Raw genomic sequence first — 13,093 nt, 5'->3', positions numbered from 1 at the left:
ATAAGCCAATGGCCGGAAAAGAAATGGTATTAAGCAGCAAAAGAAAAAGTATGGCTCACTAATAAAATGAAAACTGGAAGAAAGAAAGGCGACCCATGCTATTCTGAAATGAGAACTTAAAAGCATCAGGAATGTCACGAGGGGCAGATCCATCAGTGATAATAAACCAAATCCAAACGTGCCTCGACTGTCGCTGCCCTCCAGAGCGATTAGGACAAATTCCGGCTTATGTATCCCAGGCCTTGAAAAATGGACTTGGTCTCCACATTTCCCTCCTAAGGATTAATCCCTGAAAGGCGATGACGGGTGTAGGCGAGACTTCACTACACAAGTTTGTCACAGTTTGCACTAACTAAAATTCGGAAGCCGCCAAATTTGCTGCTCATCAGGGATTGGTTCCCACACCACGAGCACGTGGGTTCACGCAGCACACGTGGCTGTAGGTGTGTTCCTACCGCGTGATTCTTGGCAGCCTTTTCCACCTTCCGCTGGTGACTGCTGGCCAGGACAGAGGTCACGCTGAGGCCAGGGATAAACGAGTGCACAACAGTGCGCAGCTGGAGACAGAGTGGGTGCTGCGCTCACCCCTGTCCTCCGTGGCGTGCCCAGGTGGGCAGCGGGTGCAGCCCCGAGTGCAGGTAACCAGGGGCTGCGCCGTTTGCCGAGGAATTGCGAAACCGAGAAACGAATAAAAAGTGAACTTTTCTTACCATGCGCAGGTAACTCTACACAATATTCTTCCTCCCGGGGACAGAAAGCTCTTGCTGACCCCCTTAGGCATGCCATGACACCCCCTTTTCCTGAGCGAAGGGAATGCCCGAGGGTCATGGCTTCCCCACAGGCACATCACACATCCCGCCTACCGTGCACTTCGGCGGCTAAGGTGACCCAATGCAGACCAAAGAGGGGGTGAGTGGCAGTGATATACGTGACTTTCAATAGGGCACTCTGCTCTATCCTGTCGACTTTGTGCCATTTCTGCTCTTGGACGGTGGACATGAAGAGCCACCTTGGACCATGAGGAGGAGGAATTACCCGAAAGAGAAGAACATGACAGATCTAAGAGCCACCGAAGACTGCAGATGACGGCGGCCAGCAGCATCGACCTCCACATTGCTGGGAAGGACAATTATCTATTCTCAGGACACTTATAAACCCTAAGGACGCCTATAAAGTCTGCGGGTTTGGCTGTCTGACACGTGGCCTGACTCATACGCACAGCAGTGTACTTAAAATTGTCTTTTGAAGGGTTAAACAAAGCTGTGCATAAATATGGATAGAAGAAGTTTTGAAAGGATATATGCCTGGTATAAATTCCAATCATAGCTCTGTCTAGGAGGGGGATGGTGGGGGCGGGGTGTCTGTGTTACTTTCATCTCGTGGCTTATTACTATTTTATTTCTGTATAATTTTACATGTTATGTGTGCATGTATATACCGGCATATTTATATTTGTTTATAATTAACATCCATTTTGGCCAAGATAAGGAGAAACTTATTTAAAATTCAAATCTCCAACGTGATCTAAATTAGCAGTGAAATTCGTTTGTGTGCTTTGGGATACTGACCACTATTTAGCGTCACAGTCTCATTCCTGTGCATCCGTCACATCTGTGTGATGCAGTGGGTAATGTGTCACGCTCACAGAGAAGTGATACCAGATAGCAAGTGCTGAAAATCCCAGCAAACTTTTCAGGTGATGGGGTTTCATGACGCCTCACGCCATTTACGTATGTCATGCGTTAACGTCCTCAGAACAAAGCATCGTTGAGTCTGGCATGGTCAAAAGTGTTGCTTATCCAGGGGTACTTTGAGACGCACCTGTATCCATTTGTTGACACAAATCCTCAGGTTTTAGATGATCATCACGATGCACAATGTTTTTTAGGTTTGGTGGTCCCTACAGATTCAGAATGTTGAGTAACGTCATAAAATACAACACTGCCACAAGAAGCTAGAGAGCAGTTTGGACCAAAAGTGGAGAGAGAAGGTCCATGGAATACCCTTGGCTCACAGTGGCTCCTGTAGCCTAAGTGTCACCGGGAAAGAAATGGATGTGACTGGGACAAGTCACAGGTTTCAATGTCTACTTGACACGATGGGTAGAGGCTGCTTCGGACCCCAGACCGAGCATCACTCAGCACAGCTGGTTCTGGGTGTTGGGCTAGAAATGGACAGAAACCGGATGCACCCAGTCCCCCGTCTCAGCAGATCCACTCTCCATGGGCGTCAACAACTGTACATAACTCACAATGTGACTGGCACGACGGGGGGAGTTTAAATAAAGCCATGTGCAAGTAAATTAGAAGATGGGTAACTTTTTACTTGGAAGAAGTCCTGAAAGAGCGGAAGAGATGTTTTTATTTGACCTTAAAGGATAGTCGTCCAAGCAGCGGATGGAGGGGAGGGGAAGACCGCACAGAGGAGGAACACGAGCGAAAGGTTAGAGGCTGGCCTGTGGGACAAAGGATGGGCAGGTTGGAGCCCCTGGAGGTTCCTCCAAGACATGCCCATCGTCATGGGGAACAAAAGAAGGCATTCAAGATTTTACACGGAATCCCATTACTATCGCTTTGGCGTACAAAACAGCTTGGTGGTATCATCAGTGAAACTTCCCGCTGGCCCATGCATTTGACATCTACAGCGTAAGAAAGAAGTGAACAGGAGCTTAAATTGACCACAGCGCACTAGACCGTGAAACAAAGATGGCCGGGAGAGGGAACATGAGCACGCGAGAAGAGGCTCAGAATCGTCTTTGAATTGTCAGAGGTCTATGTCCTCACCCACGTGGATACATCTATATCCACGTGAATAAAACATTCACAAGGGATATTCCAACAGAAGGGAGAAGTTTTGAGTTCTAGGTCATCTTGCTTGTTTTGTTTTTTTTGTTTTTTGTTTTGTTTTTTCCCCCTCAGCAGTTTCTCTGCACTGTCAAGTTCACACTGAGTGGGGTCTTGAAGCCTCAGGTCTGCTCTGGCCAGCAGCCAGCGGTATCCTGTGACTTCAAGTCCATTTTCGAGTACCACTAACCCCCGGACATCATACCGGGAAGCTTGGCCATCTCCCAAACTGGAAAACAAAAGATGCTTATTTCTACAAAACGTGGGAAAGTAAATACACCGATTTTGTCTACTTGCATTTCCCTGGATCCCAATCTCTGGATTGCCCGTCCTGCCCCACCGTGCCCAGCTGCTGGCACAGAGCCCTGCTGGAGAAGGTGGAGCCCCTGCCAGGTGACATGTGCCTTTGGGCACGTGATGTGTACATTGTTTGGTGGGGCGGGGGTAGGGTTCTGCCCGAAAAGGGCTAGAGAGACCAGCAATTTCTTATAATCTGGCAACAGGCACTGAACCCGGAGTCAGAAATTAATAAATTTGCAAAGCCATTTTGGACCAGAATATGATGCCCAGAAATATTAACTACTTCTACCCTCAGGGGCTCATGGTGTGATGGTTCCAGTATGATTCAACAGCAGCCATTTCTTGAAAGAAGAGCATGAATGAAGCATATCTTTGTACCCTACATCTTCTTGAATTATTTCAATTAAGTATCTGAAGGATAAAGTTTCTGAGTTTTTTTATTATAACTAAATCTGACCTTCATAGTGTCAGAGAATTTTCCTAAGGTATAGAATAACAATGCCAGAGGTAAGATCAACATAAAATTCTGGGATATAGCAAAGCCCCAGAGGCAATCATTAAACCAATTATGATTTTTATCACTTTGGCTTCCTCGTAAAATCTCTGGTTTCTCTGTCCTGGGCAGTGTCTGTTGTGGATTAGACAAACTTTCCTTGTACCTTTCTCTGGTGTCTTAAATGGAAGAAGGAAAACAAATACATTCTTATAAGCAAACACTGATTTAATCACTTCGTGCTTTTCAAAATATTATTTTCTAGATGGCATTTGAAAAGATTATAAATGTAATTCCTGTTCGAAAATTTGTAAATACAGGGGCGCCTGGGTGGCGCAGTCGGTTAAGCGTCCGACTTCAGCCAGGTCACGATCTCGCGGTCCGTGAGTTCGAGCCCCGCGTCGGGCTCTGAGCTGATGGCTCAGAGCCTGGAGCCTGTTTCCGATTCTGTGTCTCCCTCTCTCTCTGCCCCTCCCCTGTTCATGCTCTGTCTCTCTCTGTCCCAAAAATAAATAAACGTTGAAAAAAAAAAAAATTTAAAAAAAAAAAAAAAAAGAAAATTTGTAAATACAAAAGTACGAAACAATCAGTAGCCTTTGTCTTTGATGTTACTGTACTTTCCCTAGAAAGACATACATGTATATATACAAATACAAATATATATAAATATATAATAATGAATATATTATATATAAATAATAAAAATATATACATATGTATGTTATATTTGCATGCGATACACCTTTTGCAAACCTGGCCAGGTTTTAGCAACATCATACGTATCTCTATATACACTCCCATTTTTATATCATTTTCCTCCACTTTGTATTCCATATGCTCTCTTGTCACTACATAGTCTTTGAAAACCTGACTTCATGAGCAACAGATTCCAGACACTGGATATCTGACAATCGTTAAAGCTGTAAACCTACAACTTTCTGGAAGCTTCTAGATGAGTTACGCCAGTCTGCAGGCTCTGAAGGTAACCTTCTGTTCTGGTGTTAGCAAGGATGGGGATGCTTTGTCCTAGACAGACCCGAGGACATTTCCATTTCTCACCTTGCGGCAACCAGTTAACAGTGATGAATTAGGGCCTTGGTTCCTCCTCTCACTGGAGGCAGCTGGCATTTAATTCCTTTAGACGACTTGGAATGGCTGCCTGGTTTCCCCAAGTGCAAAGCACATTCCTCAAGAAGCAAGAGGAGACCCAGACTGGTGCATATGCCCATCCCTCCCAGCAGGTGGTGCCATCTAGACTCAGTTCTCTCCTGGGGACCAGTCACCAGGCTGGGGGCCAACTGGATGTGAGGGCGTCTTCCTATCCCTCTTCTTCATGCCAGATGCTGGTGCTCTCCTCCCCATCTCCAGACCTTTCAGCTGTGCCTCCCTTCCATCCGTTTTCAATGCAAGATGGCTTCTACTTTTGACTGTCTTTTTCTACTTTTGACTGAACTTGACAAAACCTCCTAAATGACTTTCAAGCAACCATAATTATTATCTGTTTACACCCTCACTAAAATGTTTCGTAAGATACTTTTACTACGTGAGAGCACAGTTCAAAGTCTTTTACGTAACTATCACTTGACTAAAACCATGGCTTTGGTGTTTCTTTATAAGCAACAATGTTCTGTATTCTAACATGGCTGTTTCAGCAAAACTTTCTTAAAGAAATCCTTTTTGTCTCCTTGAAAATATTGTGAGAAAAACATGGGACAAATGACCCTTATAAATTTTCACTTAGACTTTTGGCAAAAATGATAAAAGTGCTTTAATCTCTTCATCTTACTCAACTTAGAAAATGGCTCATTGATGCTGTAAAATATGGTTTGAAGTACAACATTCTAAGGTGGGAAATTGCTCATCATAAGGTTCCATGACGCAGCTCACAGCGTGAAAGGAGGGATGTGGTTGGGGGTGAAGTCCATGAATATTTTCTTCTGACTCCTGAACTCTCTGGACCCAATCAATGCCTAATATCACCTGTCACTTGAAAGGCTTCAAGCCACGCGAGCACACATTGGCAGTGTTAGAAAAAGGGTTCAGGGTCTGAGGCCAGCTCTTACTAACGGGACACCAGTGACAGATGCAGGGACCATCAGAAGGATGGTTCAGAATCCAAAAGAGGACTGAAGACAAAACCTTGAAATCAGAGTGAATTCAATCTCAGTTCAAAGTTTTTGGTTTTTGTTTTTTACACCAAGGCTCATGCATTAGTACAACTTCCCAAATCTGCCTTCCAAAGTTGCCTGGGCCCATCCAGGAGGTTCCGAGTCTGTAGGTGGTGGGTAAGACTTGGGGATTACGATCACCTGACAGATTGGCAAGCACCACATTCCTGCCCATATGCCATTCTTCTTTTCAACCTTTATTATGCTCATTCACTTTCCAGGATAAAGCAGTAAAGGGACGGGGCCCTATGGTATACAGTATCGCGGAAGGAAAGCATGAGAAGGACCCATTATACCTTTGTTAGGCCATGTTTCGCTTGTACGATAATGGAAAGGGTCAGAAGCATTATGGTCTGGCCCCTTTAAGTACTGGGTTGGAAAACTGAGGTATCCAATACTATTTGGCATAATTCCTGGCACAGTTCAATGAACACCTGCTAGCTAACCACTGCATTCCCCTGAGGGGAGATTTTAAGAAGTATGGCTCAATCCTCTTAAAAGGCTCCTGCAATTCAGGGAGAAGGTGGACACAGAGCACAGGAGAGAAAGCAGGGTTGGGAGCATCTCAGAGCAGCAGATCACCATCGAAAAGGCCAGCAGCAGGTATTTTTAGGTTACAGGTGTGTTTATGCTGGAATGTACAGATCTAGAGGCTGCAGATGTGTCTGGAGCGGCCCCCAGGGGCCACAAAGAGCAAGAGAACTAGAACCTAAAAAATGTGAACACTGATGCATTCAAGTTAAATTTAGGAATGATGTTTAAGAATGCATTTCCATGAATCCTTCCTCCAAACAAAATAGCACCTATAACCCTTACTCAAAGCAAAATGATTTTGAGAACACTTTAAAAAATGATGGGCTCTGATCTAAACAGATACTTTTGCATATTTATTTTGAGTTAAAACCTGCTAAGAGACAGTGTTGGGAGTTCTGTCCTGCTTTCTTAGTTGTTCACTCTTGAAGACAGTCAGATCTTGGGTCTGTATGACTGTTAGCAGCTGGGATATGACCACAGTGTCCAGGGGAAGGCTGGACTCATGATCACTGTCCAGGAGAGATGAAGAAACCTCAGTAGTAGGGGTTTCTGGCCGCAGCTACGACTCACACTACTCCCTCAGCTGGTGGGAGGCCGATGGGTGAGGGTTCCGTCTTCTAGAGGCTCCGGGAGAAAAGGCTGGAGACTATCTTGATTCCATCAAGACCAAGAGTGGCTTCCTATTGGCCATTACCTCAGTGCAGGCAGCCTACTTACAGCCGCCCAAGGTAAAGTCCATCATTTTGGAGACACCTCTCCAGCTGCACAGCTTTCTGAATTTATCAGAATTGTCCCCCAAGGCCAAGCTTCCAATGCCATTCTGTTGGGGAACTGGGAATCTGAGCCCCCATTTCTAACAATAAATGCAAGATCACATATCAAAACGTTTCAAAACATGCAGTAAAATATGTTGGCTGCTTAGCTTCTCTTCCTAGATCACACCTACAGTGTACCTGTGGAACACCTGCAAAGCACCCTCCTGTCCCTGGCCGGGACCTCCATCGAGGTACGAATCAACACACAGAAGAATCAGTGCCCGGGTTGGACTCTCCAAGCTGCTACCTCAGAGCCTGCCTGGGACTGACGTGACTCTCTTTAGCAAAGTTCCTATGTTGACTGGGCTGCAGGATGTGGGGGAAGTCATTCAATGTCCCCCTGTCAGACCCCCCCCCCCCCACCACGGGAACACTGTGCAGATGTGTTAATGATTTTAGCCTGCATTGAAAGTACAGAGCCCCGTACGTGTATACGCAGAAGAAATATTAATGTTGTAATCAGGGGAGGGGATAATTGTGTGGAGCTGCAGAGTCGCCCGCATTACCTGATCCTGGGATTTCTTTTTCTTCTTCTTCTTGCCCCAGCACCCGGAACTCTCTGCATCTTTGCCGTTGGCCTCACCACAGAGAAGCCCGTCCAGCTCATCTGTGCCCATGTGCTGTCCCTGAGACGTTTCTGCTGCTAGCCGGTATGACAGGTTCCTTAAGATGCACACACAGTTTTCAACGGTCTGGAGAACCCAAAACAAACAAACAAACAAACAAAAAAAAAAAAAAGAAAGAAAGGAAAGGAAAAGAAACAAAGGAGGAATGAATAAAAACTAACCAGCATCCCTCCTCCACCCGGGAAAGCGAGTCATTTCCACATTCCTGATCCTTTCTGGATACATTTAGCTGTCGGCTCCTAAAGGCGCCCTTGATGGTCGCAGTGGAAAGAATTCAGAGAAGCCCGAGAAGGTCTTGAAACCTTTCCTTATCCAAAGTAGCTCCTTTTATAAGCAGCTGTCATTGTGGTTGTTTTTGTTTTTGTTTTTTTTAATTGGCAAGTTGGCTAACATACAGTGTAGTCTTGGCTTCAGGAGTAGATTCCCATGATTCAACACTTACATACAACCCAGTGCTCACCCCAACAAGTGTCCTCCTCAAGGCCCATCACCCATTTCCCCTGCCCCCATCAACTCTCAGTTTGTTCTCTGTATTTAAGAGTCTCTTATGGTTATGTAAGCAGCTGCCATTGTTGGTTGAAGGTCACTAATGAGTGGGGAAGAATCCACAATCGCCAGAGGTCTCGGATGGTGGCTCGCTCACAGGCCACTCCCCTCTGGGGACCAGGGCTCGGCATCACCGAGAATATGGATACTCACGTTTCCATCAGCTCTGGGAGGGAGACACTAACTACTATCTGCCATCCACCAGGGCCCTTTCTGGTAGTAAAATGAGGTAGGAGATATAAAGCTGGGGGGTCCTAGACAAGCCATGTGCTGGGATCAGCTGGGGGCATAAATGTTTCCATGCTACCGATTTGTTTTGAGGTGGCTGGTGCTCCTGTTTTCTTAGCATAGGCATTCGACGGTGCTTGAGGACACAGGTGCAGCTGAACACCTTAGGGCCCTTGGTCTCTGCTGCCTTGTGACTTGGGGTGATACACCCAACATCTCTCTGAGTCAATTCCCTCCTCTGTCAGATGCTCGGAATGGTACCCACGTCTTAGCTTGCTGTGAGGATCAGGTGAGCTAGAGTATGTGTGTGCGGTAGGCTGAATGCCTCCCCTGCCAAGATGTCCGCATTAATCTCTGGAAGCTCTGAATATGTTAGGTTCCGAGGCCAAGAGGAATGGAGGCGGCAGACAGAATTAATCAGCTGACCTTCTGTTAGGGAGATTGTCCCGGATTATCCCGGGGGGCCCATGTAACCATGAGGGTCTTAGAAGCGAGAGAGGGTGCAGAACAGGTGTGAAAAGGCGTGACCTCTCATTGCTGCCTGTGAAAATGGAGGAAGGGGCCACAAGCCAGGGAACTGTGGGCACCTGTAGAAGCTGGAAAAGACGAGGAAACGGACTCTCCCCGGCACCTCCAGAAGGAATGCGGCCCTGGCGACACTTTTATTTTAGCCCAACAAGACCCATTTGGGACTCCTGGCCTGTGAAACGGTGAGATAATAAATATGCGTTGTTTCCAGCCACCGTGTTTGTGGCGATCTATTCCAGCAACAGTGGGAACCCAACCTAGTGTGTACGTACTGAAGACAGTGCCTGCCCACGGAGAATGCTGTATGAGAGTTCATACCGTGAACAATGGTGCACACAGCACGCTTGGGAGTCCAGAGCATGGGACCCAGAGCCGCCAGTCTAGGTTTGAGCTCTGGCTCTGCCATTTCATGGGCCGTGTGACCTTGGGCAAAGTGCTTAATCTCTCTGTGCTTCCATTTCCTCCCAAAGACCCTTCCTGCCAAAGATCATCACCTTGGAGAATAGGTTTCACACATGAATTTAGGAGGACACATACACTCAGTCCCTTGCACTGACCTTTTGACCTTTGTTCCGAATTTGACAAACAGTGGGAAGAAGAAAAATGCACCCAATTCAAAAAATAATGGTGGGAAAAAAAACTGAACTGAGCTAAGTTTTATTTTTAAAAGCATGCCAATTTGGCTATGGTTTCTCAGGCACCTGCTGTGTGCACCAGCATTCAAGGCAGGGAACGTGGTTCCATTTCACAGATGAGAGGGATGAGACCTGTAGCCGTCGGGGACTCACAGCAGATTGGGCCACGTCTTCCCAGTCCTGGGCCCAGCCTGGAAGGGATGGGGCTAAGTGCTTCCCTCCCACGAGGGGGATCTGGTTAAAGGAAGCATGCATCTTTGACTTGACTACTGGGCGTGTGACAATCAACCAGGAAAACTGGTTTTCAGAATGTATCTCGGGAGCCTTTGCTCCATTCTAGACCTTTCTTGTCAGCTTTTCAAGGTTTCACGGCTGCTAATCCCACAGGCTTTAAGCCAACTTGATTTTCTATTTCAAGCATCCTCTCAGCATCAAAAAAAGGAACCGGCATGAAAGCAGGTAAACACAGGACGATGCATGAAAGAGAGAAAAGTCTCTCCCTGAAAGGGAAATGTTATGGCATAAGTCAGAACGATTTTTAAATCAGCTCAAACTGATTTTTTCCTTACATCAAAGACTTGGGAGAATCAACTTCTTTCTCATCCTGCTGCTCATGTTCCCTGGGGGCATCTCCGTGCCTCTGTTTAACAAATGACTACTGGGGAACACAGCCACAGTTTTGAGAAATGCTTTATGATCTACCTGTGGCTGGGGGATGGTCTGGGAGAAGCCGGAGGCGGGGAGAAAGTGGGGTTGACGGAGGGGTGGGGGTGCAGACGAAAAGATAGGGCGAGGGAGACACAGAGGCTGAACTCATCCTTCTAGCTCAGCTTGGTGTGGGAGGGCCACCCATTCAAGCTCTTTCCTCGAAAGGAGGGGGGTAGGGGACAGAAAAACAGGCAGCCACTGTCCTTCTTTGGGACGCCAGCAGAAGGCATGTGGCAGCTGGTGGCGCTGCTCTTGACATGCACTGCTGTCAACAGCGCTTCTAGCGGCTCCTCGTGGTCACCAGGGTCATTTTGACGCCTTATTTTCTATGGCAAAGGGCTAATTTGGAAGTTGTCCATAGACTGCTGACCCATATGTTACCCATTCAACAAACTGTCCCGGTCACAGGAGCCGAGCTGAGAGCTTGTGTGGATTCCAGGCTCTAGGATGCCATTAGCTTTGCTGGCCGTAAAGAGAATGTGCACTCACCTCCCTCCTCTATCCTGTCACTGTGAAAGCTCAGAGGTGACCAGACAGAGGGCTGAGTGGCACACTGTGGGACCATAATACGTTAGAACTCTCTGGCACGTTCTGGCTGGCAAAACACTGCTAAGTAACTTGTGGAGTCTGATCCTTTCAGAAGCTACGGCGATCTTCCTTGTCACGAATTCGGGGTGCCCGGGTACAATTCTATAATCAGCAGGAGGGTGGGGGCAAATCTACCCAAGCCTGGTGCTCTAGCTGCTGCATCAGAAATAGCCGCGTCTTATGATTCCTGCCTTTAATACTCCCAGGGATTCTAGGTTCCTCTTTTGAAGAGAATGTGGACATTAAAAGAGGTGATCTCCAATGTCTCCCAGGAGTCTGACACGTCAGGAGAAAGGGGTGGGGCCTCACAGCACTTCGTTTTGGGGCCATGCTGCTACAGACTACCTTCCCACCAGTGTGGGCATGGGCAGTTGGCCAAAGCAAGGGGCTGTTGACCCTTATTTTCAACTGCAATGCCGAGACAACATTAAGCTCTTTGGCATCCGTTACAGTAAGAGGCTCAGTGTCCCGATGCTGTAGCCTTTCCTGCTCTGAACGTTAAGACCCGCTGCACTGAAGCCTTAGTGAATTTCCTTTGGCAGCTCTTTTAAAAATCGCCTATTGTGTTAACAGACATCTGTAAATCCTCAAGACATCTTGACTGGTCACGTGTTTAGGGACTTCGTTTTCCTATTAACGATATTAAAAGTTCTAAAATGGCCGTTAACAGTGTTTACAAAAGGGGTTGATTACATCTAGAGTCCATCATACTCCATTTCGAAACTGAGGAGCACTTCACGGTAAGCTGATGGATGCAAGCATAAGTCAGTGGCGGCGATCAGATGACAAACTGTGTTCACAACTGCGGTAAACTAGTACTCAAAGGATGGGAATCCCAGAAGGCGGATCATGCCTCCACCACAGGGAGTAGGTCTCAGGTACCAGCAATTTCCTACATTTCTCAGTGGCTCCACTGTGCAGTCAAGGTTGAGAACCCCTCACTAGGTCATTCCCCACGCCAGCTGGTAACCAAAGGGATCAAACCACTCGTACCTGTTCTTTATGGGACTTTACAACTAAATTACATTACATCGTGTTTCTGATGAGAGTCCTTGTCAAAGCTGTATCTACTAAGGTGGGCTCTCAGTCCAGGCCACACGTCGAATCACCTGATGAACTTCTAAGGAACAAAAATCTGAGATCAGAGGTAGACGTTCAGAGTCAGAGGGCTGTGATGGGGTCTAGGCACGCGTATTTACTAAGCAGTCCTAATTCTAACGAAGAGCTGGCATTAAAAGCCATGGGATTAAGGACCAGGACCAATTTTGCTCCCTCTGTGGGACATCTGGCAATATCTTGGGGACATTTTGGTTTGTCCCAGCTATGAAGCTGCTGGCATCTAGGGGTAGAGCCCAGGAATGATGCTCAACATCCTACAATGCACGGGGTGGCTCCCAAACACTGAATTATCCAGCCCCAAATGTCCATGGTGTGGCTCTAGAGAAGTTCTCGTTACGGTCTCGCATTTGTCATATGGACTCATCAGTAGAGTCTGTGTTTACATTTGTCACACGGACCACTTTAAAAGCATCATTAGAGTCTCTGTTTACATCAGGACATTATTACTTTACAGTTATACATTCAGAATGAATCGAAACTAATCAAAAGACAAACTGAGGCGAAACAAAATACCTCCAACACTGGAAAAGCCCACCCGACTCTATTTTGGTTTGTGAACTCAAACACTGAAGACACTCTGATGATTCACATATCACCAGCCTCATTTATTTAGCATTTTTAAAGCAGTTACTTACCTTCATTGGGCACTTTTTTAAAAAATTAAAAAAAATTTTTAATGTTTATGTTTGAGAGAGAGAGAGAGAGAGACAGAGTGGGTGCGGGGAGGGGGCGGGGCAAAAAGAGAGGGAGACACAGAATCTGAAGCAGGCTCCAGGCTCTGAGCCATCAGCACAGAGCCTGACCCGGGGCTCGAACCCACAAACCGGGAGATCAGGACCTGAGCCACAGTCTGACACTTAACCAGCTGAGCCACCCAGGTGCCCCTTCATCAGGTACTTTTAAAATGGCATTTGAACAATTAACATTTGTAAAAAGCTAACTGCTAAGAATATAGAGTTATT

General features: G+C 46.6%; 1 protein-coding gene across 3 annotated transcripts in view; it reads right to left on the bottom strand.

Moving 5' to 3' along the window:
• The window catches only part of CTNND2 (catenin delta 2), a 941,962-nt gene that overhangs the window by 124,583 nt on the left and 804,286 nt on the right, over positions 1 to 13,093 (bottom strand). For all 3 annotated transcript variants that reach the window (XM_047878029.1, XM_047878014.1, XM_047878024.1), the window contains one exon: positions 7,660 to 7,845. In XM_047878029.1, coding sequence (XP_047733985.1) covers positions 7,660 to 7,845 — 186 coding nt within the window. The remainder of the gene's footprint in view (positions 1 to 7,659; positions 7,846 to 13,093) is intronic.

Source organism: Prionailurus viverrinus, chromosome A1, assembly GCF_022837055.1.
Source record: "Prionailurus viverrinus isolate Anna chromosome A1, UM_Priviv_1.0, whole genome shotgun sequence".
NCBI lineage: Eukaryota > Metazoa > Chordata > Mammalia > Carnivora > Felidae > Prionailurus > Prionailurus viverrinus.
This window is presented reverse-complemented; position numbering and strand designations above follow the sequence as displayed.